The sequence below is a fragment of the Loxodonta africana genome, chromosome 11, assembly GCF_030014295.1.
Source record: "Loxodonta africana isolate mLoxAfr1 chromosome 11, mLoxAfr1.hap2, whole genome shotgun sequence".
Lineage (NCBI taxonomy): Eukaryota > Metazoa > Chordata > Mammalia > Proboscidea > Elephantidae > Loxodonta > Loxodonta africana.
In genome coordinates this window covers 23,951,381-23,968,953 of record NC_087352.1, presented here as the reverse complement: position 1 = coordinate 23,968,953, position 17,573 = coordinate 23,951,381, and the positions used below count along the sequence as shown (strand labels likewise).

At 42.0% G+C, this 17,573-nt stretch overlaps 1 protein-coding gene across 1 annotated transcript in view; it reads left to right on the top strand.

Moving 5' to 3' along the window:
- Positions 1 to 17,573, top strand: part of GP6 (glycoprotein VI platelet) — a 42,300-nt gene that overhangs the window by 1,418 nt on the left and 23,309 nt on the right. Inside the window, exons 3-9 of the mRNA XM_064293188.1 lie at positions 4,067 to 4,342; positions 4,947 to 5,228; positions 7,467 to 7,586; positions 7,679 to 7,721; positions 7,811 to 7,848; positions 8,066 to 8,118; positions 8,203 to 8,347. Of these exons, the coding sequence (XP_064149258.1) occupies positions 4,067 to 4,342; positions 4,947 to 5,228; positions 7,467 to 7,586; positions 7,679 to 7,721; positions 7,811 to 7,848; positions 8,066 to 8,118; positions 8,203 to 8,347 (957 nt within the window). The remainder of the gene's footprint in view (positions 1 to 4,066; positions 4,343 to 4,946; positions 5,229 to 7,466; positions 7,587 to 7,678; positions 7,722 to 7,810; positions 7,849 to 8,065; positions 8,119 to 8,202; positions 8,348 to 17,573) is intronic.

Sequence of the window (17,573 nt, the reverse complement as noted above, 5' to 3'; positions counted from 1 at the left end):
ACCATTCTTTTTTTTTTTTGGAAACATCTTTGCCCTGCCCTAGACAGAACCTAGATTTCCAGTTTTCTTCCATCAGCACAGCTGAGTCAGGTGAAAATCTCCAGCTTTAATAATGCTGAAGGTAAATAGGGGTATGGTGAATACTGAACATGTAGACACACAGAACTGGGGAAATTTACACAAATCCTATGTCTTCGCTATGGATATGAAACCAGCAACCTTGTGTGTCCTGTGTGCACTTTTCCATTTGTTGTTCTTAAATGCTGTCAAGTCAGTTTCAACTCATAGCAATGCTATGTACAACAGAACGAAATACTGCCAAGCCCTGCACCGTTTTCACAACTGTTGCTATGTTTGAGCCCATTGTTGCAGCCACTGTGTCAATCCATCTCATCAAGGGTCTTCTTCTTTTTCACTGACCCTCCACTTTATCAAGCATGATGTCCTTCTCTAGGGACTGGACCCTTCTGATAACATGTCCAAAGTATGTGAGATGAAGTCTTGCCATCCTCGCTTCCAAGGAGCACTCTGGCTGTACTTCTTCTAAGACAGATTTGTTTGTTCTTCTGGCAGTCCATCGTATATTCAACATTCTTTGCCAACACCATAATTCAAAGGCATCAATTCTTTTTTGATCTTCCTTATTCATTGTCCAGCTTTCACATGCCTATGAGAACCAAACCAAACCTGTTGCCGTTGAATTCATTCCAACTCATACCATATGAAGTGATTGAAAATACTTGGCTTGAGTCAGGTGCATCTTAGTCCTTAAAGTGACATATTTGCTTTTTAACACTTTAAAGAGGTCTTTTGTGGCAGATTTGCTCAATGCAATGCATTATTTGATTTCTTGCCTGCTGCTTCCATGGGTGTCGACTGTGGATCAAGTAAAGTGAAATCCTTGACAACTTCAATCTTTCCTCCGTTTATCATGATGTTTCTTATTGGCCCAGTTGTTACGATTTTTATTGTCTTTGTGTTGAGGTGTAATCCACACTGTAGGCTGTATGTAGTGTTTAATCTTCATCAGTAAGTGCTTCAAGTCCTCTTTGCTTTCATCAAGCAAGGTTGTTTCATTTGCATATGGAAGGTTGTTAATAAGTCTTCCACCAATTCTGATGCCACATTCTTCTTGGGTTATCTGCTCAGCATATAGATTGAATAAGTATAGTGAAAGGATACAAGCCTGACACACACTTCCTTTACTTTAAACCATGCGGTATCCCCTTGTTTTGGCCAAACGACTGTATCTTTGTTGATGTACAGGTTCATCATGTCAGGAAGTAAAATCCAGATCTCAACATTTGCTGCTTCTGTTACTGTGTGCAAGCAATTTCCTGCATTTATCCTCAAGTTCCTCCTTTCTAAAATGAGAATGGTTAACAGTGTGTTGTACCCATTAAGATACAACTCACGAAAAGCTCAGAGAACAGCACCGTGTTCAGATTTTGCATCATACTCTAAAAATGACAGGTGCTAGATAAGATTTATTGAGGTTTTTCCACGTGCCAGGATGTATTCTCTGAATATTGCATATATTATTTCATTTTATATTCATATCTCCTCTCTGAGGTACTTTAATTCCCTCATATCCCAAATATAGTGAGTACTTTTGTGCTCTGTTACTGTTCCAAGTGGTGAGTCTCTGGCTTTGAATAACCAGAAAAGTCCCTGCCCTCTCTTAGAAGGAAAAATAAAACTAACAAAGTAGATAGTTAAAATACAGAATATATTAACCAAAAACTCGTGGCAGTCGTGTCACTTCTGACTCACAGTGACCCTATAGGATAGAGTAGAACTGCCCCATGAGGTTTCCAAGGAGTGGCTGGTGGATTCAAGCTACTTACTCTTTGGTTAGCAGCTGAGCTCTTAACCACTATGCCACTAGGGACCTGCATAATATATTGGAAGGTGGTTAATGCTAAACTAAACCAAACCCATTGTGGTCGAGTTGATTCTGACCCATGGAGACCCCATGTATTACAGAGTAGAACTGCTCCATAGGGCTTTCATGGCTGTAATCTTTATAGGGAGAAGCCCTGGTGGTACAGTGGTTAAAACCGCTCAGCAGCTCACTGAAAGGTTGGCAGTTCAAATTCACCAGCTGTTCTGCAGGAGAAAGATGTGGTAGTCTGCTTCTGCAAAGATTTACAGCCTAGGAAACACTATGGGGCAGTTCTACTCTGTCCCATAGGGTTCTATAGGGTTGCTATGAGTCGGAATTGACTTGACCACAGTGGGTTTGATTTTTTGGTTAATCTTACAGGGATGGCTGGGTGGCACAAATGGTTAAGTTCTCGACTACTAGCTGAAAGGTTGGTGGTTCGAACCCACCCAGAGTTACCTTAGAAGACAGGCCTGTCCTTCTGCTTCTGAAAGGTCACAGCCTTGAAAACCCTATGGAGCTGTACTACTCTGTACACATGGAGTTGCTGTGAGTCGGAATCGTTTATGGAAGCAGATTGCCAGGGCTTTCTGTGGTGGTGCTGCCAGGTGAGTTCAAACCGAGACCCTTTTGTTTAGCAGTCAAGTGTAAACCATTTGTACCACCCAGGGAGGTTAATGCTAAAGAAAGTATAAATCATGGGAATATCATGGAGACTGCATATTTAGGGTAGTAGTTTGTTGTTTTAGCAATTGTAGTTGAGGACAGTGCTCCAGTTGGGTTGACATTAGAGAAAAGCCCTGAAGGGTGGAGGAAGGACAGACCCCCAGGGTGAACAGTATTTCACATTGAGAAACACATCAGAACCGGACCTCTTCATCTTGACCAAGGCCTCTGTGTCAAGAGTAGCGGTAATGAGAGAGAGAATAGTGAGGGAGGAAGTCAGAGAGGTAATGGGTCAGGCTGTAGACCAGGTAACGGGTTAAGATTTTACCCTGAATGAGATAGGAGCCGTTGGAGGGCTGTGAGCAGAGGACTGCATGATCTGGCATAGAAATAGGATTACTAGCTTAGGTGTGGAGAAAGGAGGCAAGGAGACTGGTTGGAGGCACATGTGGAAGAAAGAGACAAAGTAAGATCCTAATGCAATGATCTGAGAGATAATGGGTGCTTATCTCAGGGAGTGGGCAGTGGAGGTGATAAGAAGGCAGATTCATAAGATTAATTTCCAGTTTGGATACAAGAGGTGTGGACAACGGAACCTGTCACTGATAACACCAAGGAATGACATTTACTATTGAATTGATGGAGAAGAATAAGGTTTTTTCCAAAAAAATATCAGGTGCTCTATTTTGGACATGTCATCAGGAAAGACCAGTCACTAGAAAAGTACATCATGTTTGAAAAGTAGAGGATCAGCAAAAAACAAGAGAAACCCTCAGTGAGATGGGTTGACACAATAGCTGCAACAATGGGCTCAAACATACCAACAATCATGAAGATAGTGCAGAACTGGGCAACATTTTCTTCTGTTGTGCATAAGGCGGTCATGAGTCAGAGTTAACTCTTGAGAGGTCAGAATTGGCTTGATGGCAACCGATAGCAACAACAACAATTTGGGACACAATTAGCTGAGTCTTTTCACTGGAGGAGACAAGTTGAATAAACTAATCTAGAGTTTGGATGAGGGATCTTAACTGGAAATATATTCAGAATATATGTGTGTGTGTGTTGCTGTTGAAGTACAGCTTGGTAGTATGTTCAGAAAAGAGCAATAGATTTGAGGATAGAGCCTAGAGACACTGTAAAGTGTAGGGGTTTGGAGATGGTGGAAAGACCAAAGCAACTGACACAGCGTGGCCAGGAGAAAAATCAAGCATGTGGGCTCCTGGAAGTCAAATAAAAGTTATTTTTAGAAGGTAGAGTGATATACTTAGTCACATATTGCTGATTTAGGCATATCTAGTAATTAACCCCATCTTACTGATGCAGGGACTGAAGCCTCTCATTGACCAGACTCATAGGGTTAGGACAGGGCATGGGCAGAATTCACACCAGCCACATCCTGGGCTCTAACCTACCACCCCAATGGCATGTTTTCCAGAGCTTGGTGTGGAAGCAGGAAGGCAGGTTTCTTGACATCAGGATGTTTTGAAATTCCAGGCTCTCTTTATTTTCCAGGGATCAAGCCCTCCATCTGGGCAGTGCCAGATACTGTGGTTCCCCAGCACAGTTCTGTGACCATCCTCTGTAGCGGACCTACAGGAATGACTTATATGCGTCTGCAAAGAGTAGAATCCCGAGAGTGGGATGAAAAACCCCCAACTGGAGCCAAGGAGGTGGTCAATTTCTCCTTCCAGAAGGTGACACAATTTCATGCAAGGACTTATTACTGTAGATACATGAAGGAAGGAACCTGGTCAAGACAAAGTGACCCACTAAAGCTGGTGGTGACAGGTAAGGGCCACCCCAAGGGCAGTGTCCCCTAGCCTTGGTATCTGTTCCCTAGCACACTGTGCCTACTTATTACTGACCCCTGCCTGCTGTCTCTGCCCAATCTCCTCATCTATGTTGGTCCCATTATCCCTTTGTGCTGACTGTGGTCCAATCTCCATTCAGAGAGGAGGCTAGAATCCCTAAGGAACTACATTTCATGTGGGACAGATATTCAGCTCCCTTTCTGGACATAAGACTACTCTCTTGTCCTGGGTTATTGGAAAATAAGAAAAGTGGTTTTTTTTGGTCCTTGTGATCCCTGTACAGCAATAAAGTGTGAATGGGTGAATTTCACCCTGGCTCCATCATGTCTTCTCTCAGGTCAGACCATGAGAATGGTGGAGTAGGATGTGGCTCCCTAGCAATAACATGTTCCATTCTCTTCCAGGAGCCCTGGTGGGGTAGTTGTTAAGAGCTCAGCTGCTAACCAAAAGGTCAGCAGTTCAAATTCACCAGCTGCTCCTTGGAAACCCAATGGGGGCAGTTCTACTCTGACCTATAGCTTCACTATGAGTCAGAAATGACTCGATGGCAAAGGATTTTTTTGAGTTTTATTCTCTTCCAGGAGTCTTCAAGGGCATACCCTATCTGACTGCTCATCCAGGCCCCCGTGTGACCCTAGGAGGGAATGTGACCCTCCTTTGTCACTCAGATCATCACTATGACAGCCTCCATCTGTACAAAGATGGAAGAAAAGCCTTGGGCTATTTCCATCAGGACCGTAACACCTTCCTCATCTCCCCTGTGACTCTGACCAGTGAAGGGATCTACACATGCTATGGTTCTTCTAGACAAAACCCTCTCCTCTGGTCACTGCCCAGCAAACCCCTTGACCTTGTGGTCACAGGTAAGTGCAGATCTGTCACTTTTGCTCTGTGCTCAAGAAGTCCCATAAAGTTTTTAAAGTAGTATCTTAGTTATCTAGTGCTGCTATAACAGAAATACCACAAATGGATGGTTTGAATAAACAGAAATTTATTTTCTCACAGTTTAGGAAGCTAGAAGTCCAAATTCAGAGCGCCTGCTCTAGGGGAAGGTTTTCTTTTTCTGTAGGTCCTTGTCTCTTTAGCTTCTGCTTCCTGCTTCCGTGGAGGTCTCCATGTGTCTTGGTATCTCTTTCCCCGTCTCTGCTCACTCTCTTGCTTATCTAATCTCTTCTATATCTCAAAAGAGATTAACTCAACACACACCTTATACTAATCCTGTCTCATTAACATGATAAAGACAACCCATTCCCATATGGGAGTATAACCTCAGGCATAGAGGTTAGGATTTACAACACATATCTTGGGAGGACATAATTCAATCCATAACAACAGGTGGAGAATTTCAATTCTACTGTCTGTTTTTGTTGATTGTGATCTGCATAAGATGCCCCTTCTAAGGTCCCTTCATTTAATTTATAGGCCCTGAGGATTTATATATTTGTTATGACAGTTTTTTGGCAGTTGTAAGTAAATTGTTTTGGGAATGTCTTTTACCCATCCATATGAAAAACCAAAAAACTAAACCCATTGGCATCCAGTCTATTCTGACTCATAGTGACCCTATAGGACAGAGTAGGACTGCTTCATAGGGTTTCCAAGGAGCGCTTGATGGATTTGAACTGCTGACCTTTTGGTTAGCAGCTGAACTCTTAGCCACTATGCCACCAGGGTTTCCATCCATATGAAAGTGCTATATAAACTCGTTGCAGCCCTTGGGAATCAGACTGGGGTGTAGGTCTACCACTTAGTGTGTGGGTGTGTCATCATCCTTAACACCCTCCTCAGGCAGGTCCATCTCTATATAAGAGGTTGACAACAAGTGCTGTCACTAACTAGAAGTGATAAAAAGTGAAAAGGGGGACCATGCTAGTTTCTTCATTCAAGATACTAAGACAATGGAGAAAGCAGTAAGACATTTATAGAACATCCAAGGTGAAATTATGGTTGAGGTCCCCCAAGGTTATGCTGGGAGGAGGCATTGCCAAGTTCTTTGTGGGTGGGTCTGTTCAGTTCTAGAAGACATAGCTTTCCTAGTTAGCTGCATCTTGTCAGGGGTTCAAGGGAGGATACTGTATCCAGGCACAGAAAAATGTGGAACAGAAGCACAGAGCTGTGAGGCAAGCCTGTCTGATGTCTTCTGGGAATTATAGGTAATTACTTTGTGGGAGAATGTAGGAGCTAGGGCTGGAAAGATGGCAACAAGGAGGCAGGAGCTTGAAAAGGAAATGACAGGGATAGAGTGGAGAAGGTGATGGCACATAAGTGGACAAGTTTGTGTATTTGTATGATCAGCTGACAGGCAGCAACACTAGGTAGACTAAAGATGATCTGTTTCAGTTGTCCAGTATCTGCTGATGGTTCCTAAATTTAGAATCACCATAAACAAATACTTCCATGAGTTTCAGAGTTATATGTCCACTTGGACACCCGATAAGCGTCTCAAATAAGCTCTTGCTTGACAAATCTCTAAACCTCTCATACAGGTCGCCTCATCTCAGTAGATGCCATCTCCATCATCCCAATGATCAAGCCAGGTCCCTGAGAATAATCATTTAAGCTCCTCTTTTGCTCTCAATTCCCACATACTCTACCACCAATTCTCAAATCTCATTATTTCCATGCTGAAAAGAAATTTCAAACCCAATCCCTTCTCTCCTCCATCAACATCACATTGTTATACCATGATCACTTGTCACCTAGCTGCCTGTAACAGGTTCCCTGTCTCTCTACTTTCCATCTTGCCTACTAAATTAATTTACCTAGCAGTAACTGCAGTGATTTTTTTTTTCCTCCCAAAACACATAGCTCGTTGCTTGCCAATTCCTTCAGGGTCATAATTGCACATAGAATAAAACCGGACTCTTCTCTACAGCTTCTAAAATTCTTCAGGCTCTGACTCTTGCTGACCTCTTAGATCTCTACATGTAAGGATACATTTACATATTGGATTACGTCCCTAGACTCTGTTGTTGGGTAGGTTCACTAGTGTCCCAAACATCCAATAACTTGCCTGGTATATGGTAGGTGCTCAATCAATGTTTATTGAATGAATGCAACAGGTGCTTAATAACAGATATTTACCATTTTGTAATTCCTAGATCCATATGGTCTTGAGCAAGGATACAGTCACGTTGTGATTGGGGTCTCGGCTGCCGTTGTCTTTATTTTCCTCTTCCTCCTCCTCTTTCTTCTTTGCCGTTGGTATCATGCCAAACACAGTATGTCCTGGAGATGGAAGGGTTAACCTGGGAGAAGTGGGAGGTGGGCTTGGTGGATTCCTCCCAGGACTCTGATCACTAATTCTCTGTAGGAGCTATTGATGGTGAGACCAAGAACCAAGTCAAGTATAACAGGTAGGAAAAGTTGGACTTCTCCAATAATAAAACCTGCTTCTGTCTTATTTCTCAGACTCCCTCTAATCTTCCTGTCTCCTTTCCCTCAGCTCCAGCCCATCTCTGGATGTCCAGGAAGAAAATCAATGTAAGGGGGAGAAAGGGGACCTGGGGTGAGGAAATGAGGTGGCGGGGGAGCCTGGAAGCATTCAGGAAGAGGGCAGAGAAAGTGGGGTTGCCACCTTGCTGTATGATGTCCCTGCCCTTGTCTGGATTTTAGTCACACCATCTCTGAAATATGGCTAGGAGCACTAAATGTTTCTGAAGGCCCTCAAAGAAGGTCCAACTCCTTATTTTCCTTTCAGATGCTACCATTAAGGACATCCAACCTGAGGAGTATGAACAGATGGATACGCAGGTAAGTATTTCCTTACCTATATCCTCTCCTTCCTTAGTCTTCTCCCCTAGTGCTCTCTTTCACGTCGTATCTCCATGCTGACAGGTCCCCAAAGCAGAAGACCCCAAAGAAGTGACATATGCTGTGTTGCAACAGGAAAACCTTATAAGGAGTGTGGATGTCCCGTCCTCCTGCACCCTCAGGGATGCCTCTCAACAGCCCTGTGTGTATGCCACCCTCACCTTGCCCTGAGCCCAGAGCTGGGACTGGCTATGTGGATGCTAGGGTTCAAATGCCCTTTAAGCTCCACGTGGCATACTACTCATATTCCCTCAACACTAGCCATCAACTTGGAGCTTCCAAAGAAGAAAGTACAAAGAAGCCATGTCAATCGTTAAGAGATTCTGGAACCCATCAAATATTTTTCATATGATTCCAGATTCTTCACTTGCTTGCTTGTTCAGCAGATGTTTACAGAAGCCAGCTGTTTCCTTGGACCGTTGCTGGTGCTATCCAGATTAGTAAGACACAGTTTCTAGTATCAGAGAGCTCAAAGTCTACTGAGAGAGGGAAGCTACATGATCTGGCCCTTACAAAGCAATGCAGGAGTGACCTGCAGGAGCAGGTAGAGGAATGCTTTGGGTTCATTGAGTAGGGACAACTTTCCAGGCATATTTAAGAAGTATCATCTGCTCATGGAATACAGATTTTCTGGAGCCAAGGAGGCTGGATGAACCGAAGGAACTATTACCGTGAGATAATCTTTAAACCTTAAACCAAAAATATCCTCTGAAATCTTCTTAAAACCAAACAATACCTTAACTAGTAAAGAATGTATGCCTTGAGTGTTGTGGTTGAAGTTTTTATTGCATGGGTGGATATAATTTTCAAAAGTTAATGAAATGAACTCTCAATATCTGTGCATTATATTGTATGTAAATCATGCCCAAATAAAATATTGCTTTTAAATAAAAAAACTATATGGGATCAAATTGACAGCAGCAATTCAAAAGATTAGATGGGAGCCTTAGGGGGGCAGTGAGTCCATGTTAATGGAGAAAGAACAATTTGGAAAAGGAGGATGAGAATGGTTGCACAACTTGAAGAATGTAATCAATATTGCTGAATTGTATTTGTAGAAGTTGTTGAGATGGTACATGTTCTGCTGTGTATATTCTCAACAATGACAACAAATAAAATAAACTATAAAAAAAAGAGGTGCCATCTGGCACCAGATACAAGAAGTCAAGAAGAAATAAGAGTCATATTGGTTGCTGTTGGTATTTTACTCCAAAGTTCTAGGACCTGCTGAGAGCTGAATCCTTCAGAATAGTGAAGAGTGAAAGAGGAAGGGCTCTTCGTGAAGTCACTATATTGCAAAACAAAATGAAATTCTCTCTTTCCTTCCCTCACTTTCACATGCCCTTTCTCCCTCTACACACACACACACACACACGCACACACCATATAAAAAAGTTCAAACCAATCTGACAACAAGGAATTGCTCTTGGAGAGAGAGATGGTGCAGAGGGTATGTGAAGAGGAATTGATGATTTTCCTCCAGTTTTGATGATATTCTCTTCTTAATTGTGCAATTAAAATAAACAGAACATAATGAAAAAGAGATGTGTATGAGAGAAGAACTGGAGTACATATGAAAAATAACTCTTTCAATAAGTTTTGATGAAAGAAATTGGAGAAGAAAGCTAATGTTAGAACAGGGAGAAGTAGTTTTGGCAGGGAAGGGGTAGATTTTTTTTATGCATGTGTGTTGGTTGATAGAAATAAATGAGGTGGGATAGTAATGTAGTTAATACTGGGGAGGGAAAGATGATTGACACTTGGTGAAATGGCATATTAGATAAGAGTTCAGGTTCTGCAATGAATGGGTTTAATCTGGGTTCAAATCCTTCTTCTGCCATCCACAAGCCCATGAATATGTACACAAGATAATATTGCATCTCAGCACCTTGCTCTTTTCCCTCAAGGCGCTTATCAAAATTTCTGTGTATTCGGCATTAACAGGCTACAAACCATAACCAACAACACACACGCTCCAAAAGATAAGCTAGATAACTGGGATCTTCTAAAAATTAAACACTTATGCTCATCGAAAGACTTCACCAAAAGAGTAAAAAGAGAACCTACAGACTGGGAAAAAAATTTTGGCTATTACAAATCAGACAAAGGTCTAATCTCTAAAATCTACAGAAAAGTCCAACACCTCTACAACTAAAATACAAATAATCCAGTTAAAAAATTGGGTAAAGGAAATGAACAGACACTTCACCAAAGAAGACATTCAGGTGGCTAATAGACACACGAGGAAATGCTCACAATAACTAGCCATTAGAGAAATGCGAATCAAAACCACAATGAGATACCATCTCACCCTGGCATTACTGGCACAAATCAAAAAACCAGAAAATAACAAATGTTAGAGAGGCTGTGGGGAGGTTGGAACTCTTATGCACTGTTGGTGGGAATGCAAAATGATACAAGCATTTTGGAAAACCGTATGGTGCTTCCTTAGAAAGCTAGAAATACCATATGATCCAGCAATCCCACTCCTAGGAATATATCCTAGAGAAATAAGAGTCATCACACAAATAGACATATGCACACCCATGTTCATTGCAGCATTGTTCACAATACCAGAAAAAGATGGAAACGACCTAGATGTCCATCAACAGATGAATGGATAATCAAACCGTGGTACATACACACATAGAGTGTTATGCAAAAATAAAGAACAATGATGCATCTTCGAAGCATCGCATAACCTGAATGAATCTGGAGGGATTATGCTGAGCGAAATAAGTCAATAAATAAGTCATAAAAGGACAAATATTATATGAGACCTCTGCTGTAAAAACTTATGAAAAGCTTTACACACAAAAAGAAACATTTGATGGTTACGAGGTAGGGGAGGGGTGGGGATGGAAAAACACTAAACAGACAATAGATAATAGGTAACTTTGGTGAAGGGTAAGACGGCAGACAATACTGGGGAAGCCAGTACAACTTGCCCAAGGCAAGGTCATGGAAGCTCCATAAACACATCCAAGCTCCCTGAGGGACTGAATTTCTGCGCTGAGAGCTGCGGGGACCATGGTCTCAGGGAACATCTAGCTCAATTGGCGTAACACAGTTTATAAAGAACATGTTCTACATTCTACCTTGTTGAGTAGCATCTGGGGCCTTAAAAGCCTGTGAGTGGCCACCTAGGATACTCCACTCGTCTCACCCCTTTGGGAGCAAGGGAGAATAAAGAAAACTAAATATACAAAGGGAAAGATTCATCCAAAGGACTAATGGACCACAACTACCATGGCCTCCACCAGACTGAGTCCAGTACAACTAGATGGTGCCTGGCTACCATCACTGACTGCTTTGACAGGGATAACAATAGAGGGTCCCGGACAGAGCTGGAGAAAAATGTAGAACAAAATTCTAACTCACAAAAAAAGACCAGACTTACTGGTCTGACAAAGACTGGAGAAATCCTGAGAGTATCGCTCCCAGACACTCTTTTAGCTCAGTAATGAAGTCACTCCTGAAGTTCACCCTTCAGCCAAAGATTAGCCCCATAAAACAAAACGAGACTAAAGGGCACACAAGCCCAGGGGCAAGGACAAGAAGGCAGGAGGGGACAGGAAAGCTGGTAATAGAGAACCCAAGGTCAAGAAGGGAGAGTGTTGACATGTTGTGGGATTGGCAACCAATGTCATAAAACAATATGTGTACTAAATGTATAACTAGAAGATAGTTTGTTCTGTAAACCTTCATCTAAAGTACAAAAAAAAAAAAATTCCTTGTATTTTAATTCCTCATTTGTTAAATTGAATTTTGCTTAGGATAGAAGACTCACGAGGGCAGGGACCCTGTGTCTTTCTCACTGCTGCGTCTGGCACCATTCATTATCTCTTCAGTATTCTTCTTTGCCATTAGAGTGTGAATTAGCTTAGAGGAGCAACACTTTAAGTTTCTTCCGAGCCAATCAACAATCCCAGAATTTCTTGCAGCTAGGTATGGCCGTAAGGTTGGTTTTGGTGAGTTCTAAGTGGTCACCTGCTGGGTGAATTCTGGGAAAGATTTTGTATTCATAATAAAGGGGACAGATGTGGTTAGCATAAGCCTCTGCCCCATCTTCCTACTTTGAACATGGATACAATGCCTGGGTCTAGGCATCCAGCTTGTGATGTTGAGGAGAAAGCCAAGAGGATGACAGAGAACCCAACTCTGCCATCATTGGGCCACCACACCAATGCCTTCATTACATTCTATTTTGTGAGAAAAACAGAATGAATTGTCTAATAATTGTTACTATTTTTTCATTATATGCAGTTAAAAGCATTTGGAATTGATAATATGGCTAATGTCAAGGGCATTCCACAATATTTGAAAGGAAGTAGGTATTCAAATATGTTTGTTGAATTAGTCAGTGGCTTAGGGAGGGTGTGACAGTCAATTTTGTGTGTCAACTTTGCTAGGTTATGATTCTCAGTGGTTTGGCCAGATACTGGGCTGGTTGCTGTTCCGTAATGTAACATAATACAATGTAATGTGGTGTGGTGTGGTGTGGTGTGGTGTGGTGTGGTGTGGTGTGGTGTGGTGTGGTGTGGTGTGGTGTGGTGTGGTGTGGTGTGGTGTGGTGTGGTGTGGTGTGGTGCGGTGTAATGCAACATAATGTAATCATCTTCCATGAGGTGATTTGATGTGACAAACCAGTCAGTTGAAAGGGGAGTTTCCTTGGCAGTGTGGCCTGCCTCTGGTATATAAATGGATATTCTGGCAGAGCTTGCTCTCTCTTTTTGAACCATGTACTCTTTGCATTGCCTGATTTATGGATTGTGGGATATAAGCCTGCAGAAATCTCTGGCCTGTCACCTGACCTATGGATTTTGGACCTGCCAGCCCCACAGTTGCATGAGCCAATCCCTTGAAGTAAATCTCTCTCTGTATACACACACACACACACACACACACACACGCACATACATGTCTCACTGGTTTTGCTCCTCTAGAAGAATAGGTGATGTCAGGGAGTTTATGGAAATATCAGAACATGGGCAATGTCTCTCAATGAGAAATGAATGGTGTGACTCCAGGCTGGTGAAAGGAGTTAAGTGAGACTCCTTCGGGCTTGTGTGCGAGTCATTCTACCGAGGAAATGGTCCAGCTTGATTAGCCTGAACTAGGAAAAGCCAGGGCTGATGGAGGGGAGGGAGGAGCATATCCTTCATCTTCAACACATCCTGTCTCTGCTCTAGGCCCCCACCACCTCCTTCCTGGGGCCACAGAACTCAGGACGGGACTGAGGAACCATGTCTCCATTCCTGTCCGCCCTCTTCTGCCTTGGTGAGTCCTCAGGGTGGATCTGGGAGAAGCGGAGGGGATAGGCACAGGGCCACCAGATGAAGACTCCTAAAATTCCAGGACAAAAGGGGACCTATGAGAGCCCCTTCATTGGTTGGGTGGGAAAACTTGGATCCAGGGAGATTATGTGTTTTGTCTAAATTATATTAGTTTATTCATGGTTGAGTCAGGAAACGAACACAGGTCTCCTTGTTTGGGCTGCAATGTTATTCCATTATACCATGGTTGCTTTTATAGATATATATGTATGTATGTATGCATATGACTATGAGATCAGGGCTAGACTGTAGGTTTAATTTGCCAATGTTCCTTATAATAGCAAGGGAGCAAATAATAATCTGTCACAAGGAGGGATTGGATGTATTTTTTACTGCCTGATCTTTATCAGGCTTTGTGCCAGGTGTGTTGTAGACGTTGTTTATGTTTTCAGAAGAACTTTACTGCTGAAGGGATAGGGTTCCAGCAGGCTAAGCAGGAAGGAAGCAGTTGTGTCACTGGAGTTAATAGGGCAGACTCTAATTAATCGATCAATCAATTAATCAGTCAACACGAGCTTACTATGCATGGGCCAAGAAGCCTGGGTAGTGCAAGTGGTTTGTGATTGGCTGCTAACATAAAGGTTGGTGGTTCGAACCCACGGAGTGACTCCATGGAAGAAAGTCCTGGTGATCTGCTTCCATAGAGAATACAACCAAGAGAACCCTGTGGAGCAGCTGTACTCTGTCTGTGACACATACGGTTGTCATGAGTCAGAGTCAACTCGATGGCACGGGGTTTGGTTTTGGTGTTGGATGATGGGTCACGTATTCTTCTTTTTTTTTTTTTTTTCTTAACAGATACTAATGCATTTAATCCCCATGACAGCCCTGTGAGGTAGGGTCTATTATCCCCATTTCACACATGAGGAAACTGAGGCCAAGAAGGGTAAAGTAAGTAACTTGTTCAAGGCCACACAGCTAGGGATTGGATTCAAACTAAGAAATTTTGGTACCAAATCCATGTTCTTTACCGCTAAAATATGCTGCCCATGTTTGAATTGAGCTCCTTCCAACTGCAGGATGTTGGACAAGATACTAATGCTTTCGGTGTTTTAATAGCTTGGTATAGAAAATGGTACTAATAATGGTACCTACCCAGTAGATACTATGAGTCAGAATCGACTCGACGGCACTGGCTTTGGGTGACCCAATAAATTATGACGAGGATTCAGAGTCCATATGCAGAAAGTGTTCAAAATGGCTCTTGGGTTATTTCCAGTCATGTTTTTTTTAGAGGGTTGCATGAGAATTGTTAGGTTTATAATAGAATGATAATAATCTTTATCTTCATGTGTGTGTGTCTCTGTGTGCAAAAATTAGGGTTACCACATATCCACAGAGGATTCAGTTAAATTTTAATTTCAGATAAACAACAAATAATTTTTTGTGTAAGTATATCCCAACTATTTCATGGGACATATTTATACTAAAAATTGTTGTTGTTTATCTGAAATAAAAATTAACTGGAAAGCTGGCATTTTTATTTGCAAAATTTGACAATTCTAGTAAGATTGAAATAGAAAATACTATCAACTCAGGAGAAAGGCAAAAAAGATGTCTTAGCTTCCACAATTTCGTGGAAAAGCTATTGAAAATTGTGGAAAGAATTAACAATAAGTTCAAGGAAAACTAAAAAAAAACCACAAAGGAAAACTATACAGATGGAAATAAACCAGGCATTCATCAATTAAAACAAAAAAAACACACCCGTTGCCGTCGAGTTGATTCTGACTCATACCAACTCTTCAGGAGAGAGCAGACAGTAAAACTCCATAGGGTTTCCAAGGAGTGGCTGGTGGATTTGAACTGCTGACCTTTTGGTTAGCAGCCAAACTCTTAACCAAGTGCCACCAGGGCTCCTATTGATTCCAGGGAAAACACATAGGAAAAATATATAAGCACAGCGTTATAATGCTCAGATGTGAACGATATTTGCATAGTCATAACAATGTAATCACAGAATATTGATTTAACAAAAAAAGTATAAAACAGTAGGAAACCTGTGAGTAACACACCCTGAGATATCTTGACTTATGATATAATGCAAGAGACCTCATCCTGGACAAAGCCCCCTTCTCAAAGAGGAAGTTTTTTTTTTGTTTAAATTGTGTTTTAATTGAAAGTTTACAATTCAAGTCAGTCTCTCATACAAAAAACTTATATACACCTTGCTATGTAACCCTGGAAACCCTGGTGACGTAGTGGTTAAGTGCTATGGCTGCTAACCAAAAGATCAGCAGTTCGAATCCACCAGGTGCTCCTTGGAAACTCTACGGGGCAGCTCTACTCTGTCCTATAGGGGCGCTATGAGTTGGAATCGACTCGATGGCAATGAGTTTTTTGGTTTATGTAACTTTTTTAGCTACTCTCCCCCTAATGTGATGGCACATTCCTCCTCTCTACCCTGTATTGCCCGTGTCCATTCAACCAGCTCCTGTCCTCCTCTGCCTTCTCATCTCACCTCCAGGCAGAAGCTGCCCACATAGTCTTACATGTCTACTTGAGCCAAGAAGTTCACTCCTCACCAGTATCATTTTCTGTCCTACAGTCCAGTCCAATCCCTGTCTGAAGAGTTGGCTTTGAGAATGGTTCCAGACTTGGGCTAATGGAGGGTCCGGGGTCCCTCCAATATCAGTCAGACCATTAAGTCTAGTCTTTTTATGAGAATTTGAGGTCTGCATCCCACTGTTCTCCTGCTCGATCAGGGATTCTCTGTTGTGTTCCCTGTCAGGGCAGTCATCAGTGGTAGCTTTCTGTCTCTTGGGCTCATATTTACCTACGTCTTTGGTGTTCTTCATTCTTCCTTGCTCCAGGTGGATTGAGACCAATTGATGGCATCTTAGATGGCCGCTTGCTAGCATTTAAGACCCCAGATGCCACTCACCAAAGTAGCATACAGAATGTTTTCTTAATATATTTTGTTATGCCAATTGACCTAGATGTCCTCTGAAACCGTAGTTCCCAGACCCCCGTCCCTGCTACTCTGGCCTTGGAAGCATTTGGTTGTATTCAGGAAACTTCTTAACTTTTGGTTTGGTCCAGTTGTGCTGACCTCACTTGTATTGTGTGCTGTCTTTCCCTTCACCTAAAATATTACTTGTCTACTATCTAATTAGTAGACAAATAGTATTACTTGTCTACTATCTAATCGGAAACCCTAACCAAAAGGTCGGCAATTCGAATCCACCAGGCGCTCCTTGGAAACTCAATGGGGCAGTTCTACTCCGTCCTATAGGGTCGCTATGAGTCGGAATTGACTCGATGGCACTGGGTGGGTTTTACTATCTAATTAGTGAATACCCCTCTCCCTCTGTCCTCATCCTCATAACCATCAAAGAATATTTTCTTCAATATATAATATAAACTTTTTCTTCAGTTCTTATAATAGTGGTCTCATACAATATTTGTCCTTTTGCAACTGATTAATTTCACTCAGCATAATGCCTTCCAGATTCCTCCATGTTATGAGATGTTTCACGGATGCATCATTGTTCTTAATTGTTGCGTTGTATTTCATTACGTGAACATACCATAATTTATTTATCGATTCATCTGTTGATGGGCCCCTTCGTTGCTTCCATCTTTTTGCTATTGTAAACAGTGCTGCAATGAACGCGGATGTGTGCATATATCTATTTGTGTCACGGCTCTTATTTCTCTAGGATATATTCCAAGGAATAGTATTGCTGGATCATATGGTAGTTCTATTTCTAGCTTTTTAATGAAGCACCAAATCAATTTCCAAAGTGGTACCATTTTACATTCCCACCAGCAGTGTATAAGTGTTCCAGTCTCTCCACAACCTCTCCAACATTTATTATTTTGTGTTTTTTGGATTAATGCCAGCCTTGTTGGGGTGAGATGGTATCTCAAGGTAGTTTTGCTTTGCATTTCTCTAATGGCTAATGATCGTGAGCATTTCCTCACGTATCTGTCAGCTGCCCAGATTGTCTTTGTTGAAGTGACTGTTCATATCCTTTGCCCATTTTTAAATTGGGTTATTTGTCTTTTTGTTGTTGAGTTTTTGCAGTATCATATAGATTTTAGAGATGAGATGCT